This window comes from Ipomoea nil, unplaced genomic scaffold (genome assembly GCF_001879475.1).
Source record: "Ipomoea nil cultivar Tokyo-kokei standard unplaced genomic scaffold, Asagao_1.1 scaffold0188, whole genome shotgun sequence".
In the NCBI taxonomy this organism is placed as follows: domain Eukaryota; kingdom Viridiplantae; phylum Streptophyta; class Magnoliopsida; order Solanales; family Convolvulaceae; genus Ipomoea; species Ipomoea nil.
This window is the reverse complement of record NW_017616616.1, coordinates 2,002,012-2,018,573: the sequence shown is the minus strand read 5'-3', so window position 1 is coordinate 2,018,573 and position 16,562 is coordinate 2,002,012. Positions and strand designations below refer to the sequence as shown.

Below are 16,562 nucleotides of genomic sequence, written 5' to 3'. Positions count from 1 at the left end.
TGTCTCTTGACTATAGTGAAATTACCAATTTGGTCATAAGTTAACGGATGACTAAATTGATTTTAAATTTTTAAAATTAAGAGATTTAATTGATGAAAAAAATATTGTCAATTACTAAATTGGTAATTTTGTTATAGTCAATATACTATTTCAGTAATTAACTCTAGTTCACAAAAAGACTAAACTCTCGAATTTTTTTATGTTACTCTCTCTTTTTTCTCAAACAAATACATCCATTAGTTATTCAAATTACAAAATGTATCATGATTCGTTAATTCTATACAAGTCACTATTAAAACTAAGGCCTACAATTTGTATATAAAGTAACGAAACTAACATTATTAGCATAGGGTGACAAGGATGTTGCGATCTAGTGGCACCAAATTGCTCTCCCATATTGAAGGTTGTGGGTTCGTATCTCAGTTACATGTGTTTCTTGTCATAAGAGTTTTAAAAAAGATTTAAGATTTTTTTTTTATCTTTTATTAAAAAATACGCCAAACATAAATGACACTTATGTCTCGCATATTATGCATGAGATGCAACTATGCAAGTGTCACTTTGCATCTCTCAAGCGTATAAGATACGAAGATGAAGCGCAAGTGTATTTACTTTTCTCGTACAATACAAAACACACAATTGCTACTTGCGTAGGTCTTCCATTGCCGCCGATTGCCACCAGTCACAATAGACGCATGAAGCACTTGCGTGTCTCATAATATCATATTACTGGTATGACGCATGAAGCACTTGCGTGTCTCATAATATCATATTACTGGTATGACGCATGAAGCACTTGCGTGTCTCATAATAGACGAATGAAGCACTTGTGTGTCTCATAATATCATATTACTGGTATTAACAAGTCACTCTCTTTGGTTGCCACCAGTCACAATAAACGCACGCGTGAAGCACTTGCGGGTCTCATAATATCATATTATTAGTATGACGCATGAAGCACTTGCGTGTCTCATAATATCATATTACTGGTATGATGCATGAAGTACTTGCGTGTCTCATAATAGACGCATGAAGTACTTGTGTGTCTCATAATATAATATTACTGGTATTAACAAGTCACTCTCTTTGATTACCACCAGTCACAATAGATGCACGCATGAAGCACTTGCGGGTCTCATAATATCATATTACTGGTATGACGCACGAAGCACTTGCGTGTCTCGTAATATCTATTACTGATATTGACAAGCCAATCTCTTTGATTGCCACTAGTCACAATAGATGCATGAAGTACTTGCGTGTCTCATAACATCATATTACTAGTATTAACAAGTGACTCTCTTTGATTTAGTAAATTTTTATTTTATTTTGGGTTTTGAATCTCATTAGCTTATTCAAATTCAATTATCATGTTTGTTTTATTAGTTGTATTGACAAGTCACTATCTTTGATTTAGTAAATATTTTTTTTGGGTTTCGAATCTCATCCATTTATTCAAATTCAATTGATGTAATTGCTCTAAAGGAGTAAACTTATTATTGTTATAATAATAATAATAATAATAATAATTATTATTATTATTATTATTATTATTGTTATTATTATTAAGCTCACAAATAGTGTTCTCTTTAATTTACCTATTAAGATTTTTTTTTTAAATTTCTAAAAGAAGTACAGTAATTTATGTAGTACTATAGTAAAATGAAAAAGATGTATGAATTATCTTTTACTCCGTAAAAAAATTAATTTTTTTTTTTTTTGAATTTCAAGATAATTGTTTGGACAATTTATGTGTGTTTTTCAACAACTCTTTTTCGAAGGACGCGAATTAAAAGTACAGAGAAAATCGAATTTGGATGAGCAAAGCAGATTTCAAAAATATAGCAAGTACACAAAAAGTTTCGATCTTCGATTTCAAATATACATAACGAAAAGAAAGAATCTCGAAAATTATCTGTCAAAAAATAAGCCTACCCAACAAGACTACAGTGGGAAAAGGGAAAATCTTGGAGAGAGAGAGAAGGGATGAAGGGAGGGAAAAAGAAATTCTTGGGCGCGGAATCTTCTCAGCCTTCCGAAATCGTCGCCTCCATCGCCGGGGACGGCGACGCGGGTAGCTCTGAGCAGCCTACGGGCATTTCAACGGGAGCTCAACCGCAGGCCGAACCCCAGCAGCAGCAGGACGAGCGGGTCGGAGCTGATGCTGAAGGCGGCGCGGCGGCGGAGGACGACGACGACGGGGAGCAGCTGGATGAAGAGGCGGAGGACGAAGCGGAGAAGGACGACGAGCAGTACGACGACGACCTCCAGATCGAGGAGGCGGAGGGCGAGGCGGAGGCGGGAGAAAATGGAAGACCTAAGCTTGCAGAAGGGTATTACGAGATTGAGACCGTGAGGAAGAAGAGAGTTCGAAAGGTATTATCCTTTTATGCGTTTATCTTTATCATAACAGATTGGTTAAATTTCTCCTGTGACATTTTCCCTAAAAAAGTTTCATTCCTTTATCTGATTTCATGCTTGTTTGATTGCTGTCTTTCACAACTTTGGAACAACAAAAGGGCCAAGTGCAGTACTTGATCAAATGGTAAGCAATGCATTTATGTTTTTATGTGTTCTTCAAAATGTAAAATGTGAGTTAGTCATGGAGATTTTGTAGTTTAACTAGAGGTTTCCATGATTCTTTTTCTATGGTTTCTAGACATTTAGTGCTTGTATTCTGATTGGTATTTACCCTTTTTGCAAAGGCGAGGTTGGCCCGAGACTGCAAACACGTGGGAGCCCGTGGAAAATCTGTTATCATGCTCTGATGTTATAGATGTGTTTGAAGAGAGGTTATCCTTTCTTAGCGTCTTGTGTTGAATTGTTGTTAATTGGATTTTGTGTGTTTCTTGGGAAAGCTGTGGTTTTGACTGGATTTAGTCTTTTGTTTTTCTATGAAGTTTGCGGTCTGGCAAAAGATCCACACGAAGGCGTAAGCGGAAGCATAGTGTTGTTCACACTCAAACGAAGAAAAAACAACATCAGCATCAGCAGCAGCAGCAGCAACAGCGTTCCCCTGCAGCTGCCACGTATAGTGTGCCAGCTGTCAAGGTCAGGATAATGGACGAACCTTTGCCCTTTCCGTGTGATAACCCGAGTGTGAATCACTTGAACAATAATGTTGTCCAGGTGGTGCATGAGAATGGTGTGAAAGCGGATTCCTCTCGTAATGACTTGGATCTAAAACTTAGTGAGCTTCGGGGAATGCCTATGACTAACGGGGCCAATGTGAATAAATCTCAGGAGGCTCGTATTCCAGGCGAGGGCCTTTCGAATGGGTTTGTAAAACCAGACGGGACACAATCAGTTCAATCTGGTCGCTTTACTGGAGCTAAAAGGAGGAAGTCGGGGTCGGTTAAGCGATTTAAGCAAGACTCGTCCACCAATGTATTGAACGATATGCCAGATGCGACAATCAAAGCTATCGGTGACAGTGCGATTGCAGTTGCTGCGCCTGAAGGAATTCAGAACCTTCCATTTCCGGGCAACGATTGGGGCCACAAGAACAAGTCTGCGAATTTTGAAGATGCGTATAACATTTCTCAGATTGTTAAGCCGGTTGGCTATCAAACTTCTGTGTCCAATGGAGTCCAAGAAGTTTCCATAACCTTTTTGGCTAAGAGGTTTGTGACACAATACCAACTTTCCTTTTTCTGCCATTTTTTCGAGTGTTTTATCTGTTTATTAACCTTTAAATTTAAAACTTGACTGAATCAGTTGATGAAAGACTGGCATACTATAATTCTGTTTATTATGTTATAAGGTCAAATATGAATTATAAGAAGCCACCCCCCCCCGTTGGTTAAGTTTTTCACAGTTATATCACTATGGATCACTAATCTTATTTACAATATACTCGATGAATCCACATCTCTAAATCTTGGATCTATTATTTAACCTTAAAGTACTTTATGTTGTTTACTAATACCGATGTGGTGAGAATTTTATGTATTCCATCATGAGTTGTCATTTCATGTTCTTTGTTCCTTAAAATATACTATTTACCAAAAAGTCATCACCCTTACTGATCAGTTACACAAAACAACATGCCTTATCTGGTATTTTCAGGTGCATTTAATTTCTTGATACGTTGTTATTTTGGTTATTTTAAAATTCGTAATTTTCCATGGGTTGCTATAAATTGTTCCATATGTTTGTTTTCGGGAAAAATGTATATACTTATTGCTGTTGTCAATTCACATCCATATATTCCATTTAGTACTCTGTTAAAATATTAACAATTAACACCGCAAGATGTGAAGAGACGAAATACTTTTTGGTTGTTTTTTGGTGTATAATCTGTGACAAAAATGTTGAAAGTGCAATCTTTCCCGAAACCAAACAATAGAATGAGATTTTTACTGCAAGTTTCCCGATTACTTGACCAACCTCGAGTATTTGGCGGGTAAAACCGTAAAGTTCTTTTGAATATTTTCGGTTGGTGCAAATAATGATGACCTCTTTGCATTCTGCACTACAGGTCCGATGGGAAAGAGGTGACGGTGGATAACAAATTTCTGAAGGCAAATAATCCACTTCTGGTATACAAAATTTTCTCGTTTTCAATTCTAATTTGCGTCTTTAGGAATTTGTGGTCGTGTAGTTACTTATTGGATCAATCTTGCTAAACTGTGCAGTTGATAAACTTCTATGAGCAACATCTACGGTACAATCCGTCTGTGTGAGTGAGGATGCTGAGAAAGGGGAAAAACGCGGCAATATGGTTTCCACATCTGTGAATGTATAGTGTTGTAATTTTTTGTAGCAGGAGGCCTTAGCTTTAGCGATACTTATGATGGTAGTAAATAGTTTAAGCTGAACCGCATGGCAGGAAGTCTAGCGTTAAGTTACAGTGATTGTCGGAGCTACATGATATCCGAGGAATGAAAATTTTCACGACATTGTTGGGCTGCTGCAGTTTCAGCAGCTCTTATTCGATCGTTTTCCATGCACATCACATGTTTTCGAGTATTTACATTTTCGTGTTGCTTATATTCTTAAAACTCTGGATCTCTGTTGTTTTTAGTTGTGGTTCAGTGATGTCTATTTTGAAGGGAAATCTGTCTAGTCCTTGGATGTGCTAACAAGGCATCTGTGGTGTTTTAGTTGCCATTTATGTGGCTTAAAGTTGAGCAGAAAATGTTTGAGCCTTCTTGTGACAGGGCAGAAGTTGTCAATTGTGGTCATACATTTGACTTCTTGGTTGATCTCTTCAAAGATGACTAGAATCCCAATATTCTTGCAAATTGTGTTTGATTTGAGACATCATTTGTCTTTGGCAATAGTCTCTTTGCAAGATTGAAAAGATTATGTCTTTTCGGTGGTAGATTGTGATAAGGACACATAATTGAGTCTGACAGTTGCAGTGTGGGAGTTACACCCAATGTACCTAATAGACTGATGGGTTATTGTGATTTACCCTTCACTATCTTATTGGGCTTGGATATGGAGAAAAGTATAATTCAAATTGTCAAGGATCTTGTGGTTTAGTAGTACCAAGTTGTTCTGCCATATGGAAGGTTGTAAGTTCGAATTTGAGTGGTGACGGTATTGACTCTTTGGGCTTCAATTGGTTGAGAAAGTAGTTATAAACAGATACTGTATGTCTGTACTGTAATAGAGTCAGTAGTACTCAAAAAAAGTATAATTCAAATAAAGACATTCTTCAGCATCAAAGATCCTCAGAAGAAAACATCATTCAAAGGAATAAAACATTTGACCATTGCCAACCCAAAAAAGCAGGACCTCTTGCTTATATTGCCAGTTTTGATCACAAATCACAGTATCTCTGTTCTGTTTGAAGCAACCCAGAGATTAGAGGTGTGCATATTCATGGCAATGGCCAATGGAGGCCCTTCACCAGTGGTTCCTTCTCTCATACTAGGGTTCCTCAGCCTGATCATCGTTGGACCGACCATTTCGACATCCATCAATGGAGGCACAACTGTTGTGGTCATGCTGCTGCTACCTTTCTTCTTCTTGTGGCTGGTGCAGTTGTCTGCAACATTTGTGCCAGAAATGAAGGCTTCCTCCATCACATACCATCAAAGCAGTGGCTTTGAATATGATGCAGAAGGGTTCTTTGGCTTGGGCACCTTTCTTCTGGTAGTTCTGTTTTTCACCCTGTATAAGATAGTTTAACTTCCATCTATACATACAAGATTGAAAACAGAAGTTTTGTAACCACAGCATATATATAATTATATATCTTTCAAATTGAAAATATTGTTTCCATCAGAGCACCAAAAGAAGACGAAAACGCTACTGGTTGAAAGAATACATTACATCAAATTCCGACAGTTGAGTACAAAAACGGGCTAGTTCTTTGGGATGTTTTTCCCTACAATCTTGGCGGGAGCGATTCTTAGAAGGTTTCCCGGCTTACCAGGAACAGCCCCTTTCACCATTACAATCCTAAGCTCATCATCAATCTTGACAATCTTCAGCTTTCGGATCTTTGTCTTCGTCCCTCCCATTCTTCCAGGCATTTTCTTGCCTTTATACACACGTCCAGGAGTCGTTCCAGCACCAATTGAACCGAGCTGTCTATGACTCTTCGATCCATGAGTCATAAGACCTCTCTTGAAATTATGTCTTTTGATTCCACCTGGTCACAAAGTTCAAAACGCTTCTGATCAGTGTTACACTCACTCAAGATTACACTTTATCACATCAAAGTAGGGGATAAACATAAACTCTCTGAAGGCAAAAGAAACACTGGAATAATACAACACGACTACACATGGAACGTTTTGATACAAGCCAATTACTGTAAACATAACATCAAATGATCATATGATGAAACTAAACTAAACAAATCCATATTGCACAAGTTATCGAGGGAAAGCTAAAAACGCCCACGTGAAATCCTCAAATGATAATGCAAGCAATATCACCACACCATTTCTAATAAATTTAGCTTTGAGATGAATCAATATTAATAGCTTTAGATATATACTACAACATGAACATCACCAAGCTCTATATCAAGATTCAAGCACCATAAACATCAAGATACAATAACACTTGGGGCAACCCCTACCAAGTTGGTCACGCTGTTGATTTGATAACCACAAGGTTCCAAGTTCGCCTCCCAATGGGAACGGTTTATTGGCCTTCTTGGTTTGACCTGTTTGAGTCGATCAGCTAACAACCTAGGTTGTTTACCTCGTTATGGTCTTTTGCCAGAAAGGTAATAAGATGGGTTTACCCTCGGGTAGTGGTTGCAGATTTATCTATTTAGTCAAAGATACAATAATACTCCTTTTGAAAACTTCTACTAGCCTACTGCTGCAAATATATATCACAATTCTCGAATGCTTTTACAGTATTACATTACAAAAGCTTGCATCTTTACATAGATAATCAGCTATATTAAGTCTAGAAAGGCTCAAAATGAACCTTTCACATGACAATCATTATCTTTGAACAAGCAATTATCAATATATGTATACATTTGGTATGCAGAAATACCTTGAAACCCTTTTCCAATGGTGGTACCGGAGACATCAACTAGGTCACCTTCGTTGAAGAGCTCGCTGAAGACCAGCTGCTGGTTGGGCTCGAAGCTGTCGACGGACGGGAGCCGGAACTCCTGCAGATGGCGCAAGGGAATTATGCCGGATTTCTGAAGGTGTCCCATTTCGGGTTTGGTGAGTTTCCGGTCACGGACACGGCGGTACCCTACTTGGACGGCGTTGTAGCCGTCAATAGCATCGGTCTTGACCTGAGTGACAATGTTGCCCTCGCGGAATCCGATGACGGTGACGGGAACAACCGTGCCGGAGGGCTCGAAGAAGCTCATCATGCCGAGTTTCGTCGCCATTACGCCCACGCCGGCCTCCATGGAGGCCGTGATTGGGGAGCAGGGGCGGCGGAGAGAGAGTGGTTTTTGGGGGTTGTGCGTGCGGAGAGGTAGGTGGACGAGGAACGAGGAGCGGAAAATCGTGGCGGCATTGGTGGCTACGGCGCCGGAGGGCGGCGGCGTTAGGCGGAGAGAAGAGATAGACATGGCGCTTCTGAAGAAATGAAAGGTTCGTTCTATCCTTATCCACCGGCGAGGTGGAGGGAAGCTGCTATAGCCTGCTATTCGGAACACCTTAACTTCTGTGTTCCCTCACCCATTATAATTTGATCCGGCCCAAACTGCTGGCCCAAGATTTATTCATTGCATAGGATATTTGATCCATTGGGCCCAGATTGAACTGGATCCTTCCAATTTCACAGAATAGGCCCATACTATATTTCCTTCTTTTTATTTTTATTTTTCAAATCTTTTGTATTGTTATAAAACAATAGATTTGGGATTTAGGGTGTGTGTATATATAGTCTAGCTTCCGCGAAAATAATGTCTCTGGTGAGAAGTGTGAACATTAATCTAGTAGATTTTACGGTTAAAAAATAAAGATAAAAAAAAAAAAATAGTGAGGCCGATTCTATAAGTATAATAAACTTTCAAGGTTTGTAATATTAGTTTATAATATTTATGAAATTGATCCATTTTTTTCTTATTTTCTAGCCATTGATCATTCAAGATGAACCATTTAGATTAGTCTACATTTCTCACAAGAAGCCTGATTATGAAGAAAAAAAATTGGGTTAATAGTAATTAATGAGGTTTAAACCTATCACCTCCCACTTAAGAGAGTACTCGAATACTAGTGGACTACAAAGTCCTTGGTATTTGTTGAACAATTTAATTAATAAGTTGTCAATTATTTAGTTAGTCCAATATATTCTCACCCTAACCAAAATTCTAAATTTAGAAATTTCCATCCACCTAAACTTTGAAATATTAAAAGAAAAACAATCATAATCCACAATTACTTGTTAACTAGGCTATTGAATTGATTGAAGTCTAGCTCTTGAAAGATATAGTCAATAATAAAATAAATGTCCAAAAATGCTTAAAGAAAAGAAAATAAAATATATATAGTTGCCATGATCAACATGATTGGATAACAGACAACTAAGTAGCTAGTGGTGTCCAGCTAAGCAAAAATAAAACATTAATGTTATATTCTAGGTTCATGAATTGAACTTCAGCAGTCCACTATCAAAATGTTTTTTCTTTTTTAAATAATAATTGTTGAATGTTGACCCACACTTGTGTTGACATGCCAATTAGCTCCGTTTAATTGGCTTTTCTTTTCATTTTTCAAAAGTTTGGGTCAAGATGTTGAGTTTTCATTGGATATAATTTTATTTTTTATATTGCACGGGTATGTGCCCACAAGTCCACAACACTATATATGTCTCTTTTATTGAGTGTAACTCCAAAATAATAATAATAATTATTATAAGATATTGATCAATAACTAAAAATTTTGTGATCAAGCGGTATAGAGTGACTCGTTAAAGTTCGGTAGGTTGAGAAAGTATATTTGAACATATATTACATGTAACGGGATGTACTGTGTATATAGTCGATGGATACATGTATCATTATAGTACCCTACCAATATGAATGTGTGTGTGTGTGTGTCTTTTTTTAATATCATATCATGTGTAAGATCGAGACATCATTGTTAATTTGAACAGATACTACATGTAACGGGGTATACTGTGTATATAGTCTATGGATACATTTATCATTATAGTACCCTACCAATATGAATGTGTGTGTGTGTGTGTGTGTGTGTGTATTTGTGTTTTTTTTTTTAAATAAAAAAATCATATCCAGTGTAAGATCGAGACATCATTGCTAATCGATTTATTATTATTATTATTATTATTATTATTATTTCTATACACACACACACGAGAATGATTTCTAAAGTAAAAACTACAAGCTAAATTTGACTGTCGATCTATGTCGATCAATGATTGTAAAATAAAAAAAAATAGTGACATTTGATAAATATTTCAAACTTAAAGTGTATCGCGTTACAAATAACAATATGATCATTGGTATGTAACCATGCAATGCATCATTACGCACCAGCAATTGCACTTATAGTGTTACATAATGGACTTGTAAAATCTTAGTTTAAGTGCACATTTATATATCAGCAATTGAACTTATAGTTATTGCAAAATACATGTTATTAGTTCTATAAAACATGATTCTCATCAGAATCTGTTCTATATATATATGTATTGTACTGATATTTGTATAGTATGACATTAATCTAACCCATGGAAAGCTATTAGATATGATTTTGTTTTTGGGTTCCAACATATTGATGGCATTGAAGATTAAAGGGGATTCCTTAGATACTAATAATATGGCTGTGATTCAAAATGGAATGATTGAATGTTCATGTGGTTACTTTCCACTTTCATCAATTGTTACACCAAACTTTCTGTCAATTTTGAACCTTAAAATGTCAGACATATGTTTGAGTAATCTTGTTTGTTTATACACATGCACCCAACTTACTATATATATATATATATATATATATATATATATATATATTTCTTGGAAAAATCAAAGAAATGCTTAAATTTATGAGTCAAGCCCAAATTTTAATATCCAAAGGTAAAACGGGGATTCGATTATAGTCACGAATATTTGAAATTTTAATTTGAATTAGACTTTTTGTGTGCAGAAGTGTACAATTTGATATTAGGTTTTGAAATTATATTTGCTCTATTTACCTCAGTTCTTCATGGGTCTAGGAGACAAATTCACAGAATATAGTATGTGAAGCAGGAAAATCTGAATTATTAAAAAAAATTGGTTGCCAAGTGAGCTGCCAACTTCTAGGGGTGTCAAGGTAGGCCGAAACCTGCAAACTAGCCCTAAATCGCTCCACAATAGGATGGATTAGGGTCTAGAATTTTGACCTTGACCTGCGAAAATACAGGCTTCGAGGACTTGTAAATACAATTTAACAAAAAATTTTAAGGGTGTAATTGAAAATTGGAATAGCGATCGATTGAAGTACCAGTAAATACAATTACTTGTCGCATGGGTGAACTATGTTTTGAATAATCTCTTGCTCCAATCTTAATGGCACATTTAGTTCGCAAAATAGACCTGTTGTATTGCTATTGACCCTTTTACATGTACTTAGGGCCTGGACATTTTTTTTAAATACTATTGACCCTGTTACATGTAGTATATATTAACACGCACACAAATTTTCTTCTCAGTGAATATGATAAATGACCGGTTGAGTCTCAATTCTTCCCCAATGAGAGGCTAGCAAAGTAGCAAATCTTGTCTACACACCCAAATCTAAACAAATTAAAGTTTTTATATATAAAAAAGAAAGACAAATGAAAGAAGCTTTAAATTAATGGCAGCATTTCATGATAATAATGACATCTTTCCATCCACCTTTCCCAGTGGTGGGTTCACAGTATAGTGCGAAAGAATCTTGATAAGTATAGCACAACAAACATCATCTTTTCCAAGAACAGCAAAGGGATATGTAATCTGGAAAACTCTTTACTTTTTATTATTATTCTTTTTAAAACCCAAAGATAAAAACTATACTACGTACAAAAACTTTCTTCAACCTAATTATTATGTATGTGTATTAAATTATATTGTCACGTCTGTCGTCTTCTCCAACATATATAATGCCTATGCCTATTTCTTCTCAACAGACAGGACTAAATGTTGGTGTGCACGATCCACAAGAGATTTGTTTATTTTGGTGTCATAATCTCACAGTGCCTACTGAACCATTGAGCTAAACCAGTGCAGACTGCCTATGCCTATTTCTACCTCAGTTAAGGGGTGTTGCATATACACTGAGGGATGAAGGGTGTCAAAGGTGGCAGAGTTGATTCTAGTGGGTAAAAGACCACAATGAGATAAACGAGTTTAAATTATCGATTTAATTAAATCAAGAAGGCATTATAAGTTATATTACAAAATAATTATATATATATATATATATACAATTTTTCATGAAAGTGATGGGTTGTGATATGAACAAAATCTCAATCAAACAATAATTTCTCAACATGAAATTTCCATCTCATGTTCATAAAGGAGAAATGAGTTGCCCATACAACCTAGCTAGCACGCACTATAATTTGTCCATTAATGGCAACTGTTTAAAGTCAATTTTGCATCACAGAATCGGTGTGATACCATAATCTTTGGGGAGTTTTCTTAAACTCGATCTTCACACAAATATGTTTTTTCTTAAATACATATATGTTTGGTCTTTAATCCCCATACCTAATCAATTTTCATTTTTCTCATCTGTCAACACGCAATTTCTTGCTCTATCTACACCATTCTTGTTCTAGCTTAGGTGTTTTAGGTTATCTCTAAAGCCTAGAGGTGATCACAAAATGGTTTAATATAATTTAAGCCCGTTCTATCAGTCTGACTTTAAAATTAACAGTTTAAGTTAGGCCGCTTCAAGGAAGACTTGCTGTAATTGTGAACTTGTAATTATATTTAACTATACTTTGTACTCTGTATTTAATCAAGAAAAAAAAAAACTTCTGCTATGTAAGGGGTGAATGAGTATGATTTATATGCTATTACACAAAAGTAGAGCATATCCAATGCACACTTAGTAATTGTCTCAAATATTTTATATCAAATCATGTCTTATAATGTTACTCCGTATAACTTTATTCAATTAACTTAAAAGTGTTAATTCACGAATAATTAATGGTTTCTTGTAAATGGTGACTGAGTGGGTGGAACATGATTATTGCACCTGAAAGTTACCAGTTTGATTTATCTTTTTGGTTGAGTCCGCACATGGTCTCTAAGATGATTAAGAAAAAAAAAACGCTCTTTTCTAAATGGCCTAAATCCTTAATTTTCGTATATTGATCATCTTAGATGAACGAATAAAATCAGTCTTCACTTTCTCACAAGTCACAAAAGGCTAGTTCTTATTTAATTATTTCTCTCTATTATCTAAAATTCTTATATTCTATAAGAGATAATGCCACATGTGATCCTCCGAGTATAGTGGTTTTGCCACGTTTAGTCCTAAGCTTTCAAATTGACCATCTGTGGTCCTTCGATTTTCAAATTTAACCATTTGTGGTCCAAGATAATCACCCATGGTCCTTCAGCTATTAAATTTTAACCAATCAAGGTCCTTTCAAGAGGATTACGGCTGGTTAAATTTCAAAACTTGAAGGACCATGGGTGGTTAACTTGGACCACGAATGGTTAAATTTAAAAGTCGAAAGACTACATATGGTCAATTTGTAAATTTAGGACTAAACGTGGCAAAACCACTATACTCAGAGGACCTCAAATGATATTAAGTCATTCTATAATTATATTTAAATTAGTGAAATTATTTTTAAACCTCTTTTTATAAAAGGAACTCTCATCAGTCATTACAGTACTTAGGAACAGTATATCCACTGAGGCAAAGAAATCAGCAGTTAAATGGAGAAGATGGAAAAGCAAACCATACAATACACTAACCGTCTCCTCCTCCTCAGTCCTCTCCCAGGAAACCCTGTCCTACCAACCCACCACCTTCTACCTCTTCACCCTTCCATTCTACCCTTCAAACTCCTCTGAACCGTGAAAAAAATTCTGTCTTTTTGGTGTTTTCATGATCATCTTTGCAGAACCCAGATTCTTGTGTGCAAATATTCATGCTTGAATACCCAAGAAGGAGCCAATTTCTGTGACCTCGGAGCTCACAAGACCCAACCAGTATGAATTTCATGGCGGAAATGAATGGTGTTTTGGTCTTGGGGTTGTTGTTGATGATGATTTCAGTCTCCGGTGCTGTCAAGAAGCAGAGCATGGTGGAAACGAATAGGTTCTTGGTTCAGAAGCACTTGAATCGCTTGAACAAGCCCGCTGTCAAGTCAATTCAGGTAAAAAAAAGTAATCTTTAAAAACCATGAATTGATTAAAGGGTAGCATGGATTCATGGTGTTCTTTTATGTGCCAAATACACAGAGCCCAGATGGTGACATCATTGACTGTGTTCATATGTCTCACCAACCAGCTTTTGATCATCCCTTTCTCAAGAATCACACAATTCAGGTACCCCCCCCCCCCCCCTCCCTTTATACACATGACATGTATAAATTGGTTCATGTTTATGGTGGGTGTTGTTAGATGAGGCCAAATTATCATCCAGAAGGGCTGTTTAAGGCCAGCAAAGTTTCCACACTGAGAGCCAAGAAGAAAGGGCCAATACCAATTTCTCAGCTTTGGCATTTTAATGGAAGTTGTCCAGAAGGAACTATTCCTGTGAGAAGAACAAAGGGGGAGGATATCTTGAGAGCCAGTTCTATCAAGAGCTATGGAAAGAAGAAGTTTGGAACTGTTCCCAAACCCAAGTCTGCTGATCCTGACATGGCTACCCAAACTGGGCACCAGGTAACTTAGATTGAAATGATTGCATAGAATATAATGATGAAGATGGATTTGTTTTTGAAGTTATTGAAAATAATCTTGTTTTTTACTTTGGTTTTGTTATTTTGGAGCTGTTAGCATGCTATAGCCTATGTTGATGGAGGCAAGTACTATGGAGCAAAAGCAACCATAAATGTATGGGAGCCTAAAATTCAGCAGTCTAATGAGTTCAGCTTGTCCCAGATTTGGATTTTGGGGGGTGATTTCAATTCAGATCTCAACAGCATTGAAGCTGGTTGGCAGGTACTGAAATAGTTCGTAGCTGACTGGCTCAAATCAAGAAGGCCAATAAAGCTAAAAGCGACCAATTTGGTTTGGTTGTACTTTTTTTTTTTTTAAACCTTTCTTTGTTTTTGTGGGTAAATGAACAGGTTAGCCCAGACTTGTATGGAGATCACAACACAAGACTTTTCACCTACTGGACAGTATGTGACCAATTTTCCATTTTGTTATCTACTTTTCTATTGTTACCATGAATGCATTCTTACCAATACCATCACTCTAAGGTGATATAGCCTGATGGGGTTGTGTTGAAATTTCTCGAAATGTGTTTTGACAGAGTGATGCTTATCAAGCCACTGGTTGCTACAATCTGCTTTGCTCAGGCTTTATTCAGATCAACAACGAAATCGCCATGGGAGCCAGCATTTCCCCTCTTTCCAGCTATCAAAGTTCTCAATATGATATCAGCATTCTTGTCTGGAAGGTACTTTCTCATTTTTACGAGTACTACTGACTCTGTTACAATGTAGTATCTGTTCATAACTACTTTCTCAACCTACTGAAGCACAAAGAGTCAATACCCTCATAATCTCATATTATAGATAAAACATAGAACATTTATTCTTGATTGTATAACGTTGTGATTTGTGTAGTTATGTTTATGTTCTACCTTTTATGTCATAAACTATCAACTTGATCCTCTTTGTCAAGAACACTATAAAGAATCCTGCTTTTTTTGGCTTAATTGTTGCAGGATCCGAAAGAGGGTAACTGGTGGATGCAATTTGGGAATGATAACGTGTTGGGGTACTGGCCAGCATTGCTGTTTTCTAACCTTAAAGACAGTGCTTCAATGGTGGAGTGGGGTGGGGAGGTGGTGAACGGGGAGCCAGACGGGATGCACACCACAACTCAAATGGGCAGTGGGCATTTCCCCGATGAAGGATTCGGGAAGGCTAGCTACCTGAGGAACATTCAGATAGTCGACGAGTCGAACAACCTAAGGGCTCCTGAAGATCTTGGCACTTTCACCGAGAACTCCAACTGCTATGATGTGAAGCTGGGGAATAACGACAACTGGGGGAGCTATTTCTACTTTGGAGGACCCGGGAGAAACCCGAAATGCCCATGACCAAGTTGCTCGAATTCGAAGCGTTTTCGTGGTTATTTCACTAGTATAGTTCTTGCAACTCGCAAAACCTTTTGTTTAGGTCCCAGGTTTACACTAGAGTACTAATATATGAAACCGGCATCCTTGTAAAAAGTGTCCAAGAAGGTCATAGCAGACAGAAGGGCGGAGCGGCTAAGGTTTCTCCCGGGTTGATTCTTTTATGCGTTTGTTCGGCCTGCAACTTATTGGAACTTATCTATGCCAAAAAAGCTGTAAGTTTGCACCTGCTATTCATGTTTAGTGTAACTATTTGGTTATATTCTTGATTGGTTCTGTTGAATATTGATCAGAATAAACTTTTCAAGGCAAAACCTTCACAAATTCACAGGCTTTACAGTGACTGTCTTATAATTATTGCAGCTTCATATTTTAGTATTTTGTTTTATTATGTTGAAGTTTCAACAGAGGATGTTCACAGGAGAAAAAAAGGGGATTCCTGTGATACCCACCTTTGCAAATATTCTTCTTGCTTTTTGGGTGATGAGGGGAACCTCCAGTCACTACCCGATCTAGTATTTATACACATTTAGTCTGTATATATAAGGGGCCAATACATGCAATATATATAAAGGGGATGGGGGACAGCTGCCCCCACTGCCCCCATTGTGGATCCACCCCTATACCTGAGGGTATGCACGGGTAAACTTCACCTTGTGACTCTAGTCGACAAAGGACCACCAGTCTAGATTGTCAATAGCTGACCGACTCAAATCAAGAAGGCCAATAGGCTGCTCCCGCTCGGGAGTTGAAACTGTAACCTTGTGGTTTTATTCTTTCTGCTTTTCATTTCAGAAATGACACCACTAAGCTTTTTGTTTGGAATGATTTTGGTGGAAAGATCACATGAATATA

At 37.0% G+C, this 16,562-nt stretch overlaps 4 protein-coding genes and 1 long non-coding RNA gene across 5 annotated transcripts; 4 read left to right on the top strand and 1 right to left on the bottom strand.

Annotated features, from left to right (window-relative positions):
• Positions 1–1,797: 1,797 nt before the first annotated feature.
• On the top strand, positions 1,798–4,954 carry LOC109181831 (chromo domain protein LHP1). Its single transcript, XM_019331763.1, has 6 exons — positions 1,798–2,376; positions 2,520–2,545; positions 2,706–2,792; positions 2,901–3,623; positions 4,481–4,541; positions 4,638–4,954. Exons 1-6 carry the CDS (start codon positions 1,987–1,989, stop codon positions 4,683–4,685), a joined length of 1,335 nt encoding a protein of 444 aa, XP_019187308.1. The 5' UTR covers positions 1,798–1,986; the 3' UTR covers positions 4,686–4,954.
• A 145-nt stretch (positions 4,955–5,099) lies between these two features.
• Positions 5,100–6,232, top strand: LOC109181855. The gene is made up of 2 exons (XM_019331797.1): positions 5,100–5,286; positions 5,655–6,232. Exons 1-2 carry the CDS (start codon positions 5,219–5,221, stop codon positions 6,139–6,141), a joined length of 555 nt encoding a protein of 184 aa, XP_019187342.1. The 5' UTR covers positions 5,100–5,218; the 3' UTR covers positions 6,142–6,232.
• Positions 6,194–8,047, bottom strand: LOC109181847 (50S ribosomal protein L3, chloroplastic). Its single transcript, XM_019331786.1, has 2 exons — positions 7,474–8,047; positions 6,194–6,607 (listed from the first exon to the last, which is right to left on the bottom strand). The coding sequence occupies exons 1-2, from the start codon at positions 8,009–8,011 to the stop codon at positions 6,318–6,320; spliced, it is 828 nt and encodes a 275-aa protein (XP_019187331.1). The 5' UTR covers positions 8,012–8,047; the 3' UTR covers positions 6,194–6,317.
• On the top strand, positions 8,003–16,033 carry LOC109181870. The gene is made up of 2 exons (XR_002054290.1): positions 8,003–8,033; positions 15,693–16,033. It is a non-coding gene; the product is annotated as an uncharacterized LOC109181870 (long non-coding RNA).
• On the top strand, positions 13,292–16,042 carry LOC109181839. Its single transcript, XM_019331774.1, has 7 exons — positions 13,292–13,770; positions 13,856–13,942; positions 14,018–14,281; positions 14,396–14,560; positions 14,689–14,742; positions 14,877–15,023; positions 15,294–16,042. Exons 1-7 carry the CDS (start codon positions 13,606–13,608, stop codon positions 15,669–15,671), a joined length of 1,260 nt encoding a protein of 419 aa, XP_019187319.1. The 5' UTR covers positions 13,292–13,605; the 3' UTR covers positions 15,672–16,042.
• Positions 16,043–16,562: the final 520 nt, after the last annotated feature.

Coding starts and splice junctions, on each gene's coding strand:
- LOC109181831 (XM_019331763.1), top strand. CDS start 1,987: ATGAAGGGAGGGAAAAAGAAATTCTTGGGCGCGGAATCTTCTCAGCCT. Junction 2,793..2,900: donor ATAGATGTGTTTGAAGAGAG/GTTATCCTTTCT, acceptor TTTTCTATGAAG/TTTGCGGTCTGGCAAAAGAT. Junction 4,542..4,637: donor AGGCAAATAATCCACTTCTG/GTATACAAAATT, acceptor TAAACTGTGCAG/TTGATAAACTTCTATGAGCA.
- LOC109181855 (XM_019331797.1), top strand. CDS start 5,219: ATGACTAGAATCCCAATATTCTTGCAAATTGTGTTTGATTTGAGACAT. Junction 5,287..5,654: donor CATTTGTCTTTGGCAATAGT/CTCTTTGCAAGA, acceptor TATAATTCAAAT/AAAGACATTCTTCAGCATCA.
- LOC109181847 (XM_019331786.1), bottom strand. CDS start 8,011: ATGTCTATCTCTTCTCTCCGCCTAACGCCGCCGCCCTCCGGCGCCGTA. Junction 6,608..7,473: donor CATTGGAAAAGGGTTTCAAG/GTATTTCTGCAT, acceptor CTTTGTGACCAG/GTGGAATCAAAAGACATAAT.
- LOC109181839 (XM_019331774.1), top strand. CDS start 13,606: ATGAATTTCATGGCGGAAATGAATGGTGTTTTGGTCTTGGGGTTGTTG. Junction 14,282..14,395: donor CTACCCAAACTGGGCACCAG/GTAACTTAGATT, acceptor TGGAGCTGTTAG/CATGCTATAGCCTATGTTGA. Junction 14,561..14,688: donor GCATTGAAGCTGGTTGGCAG/GTACTGAAATAG, acceptor GTAAATGAACAG/GTTAGCCCAGACTTGTATGG.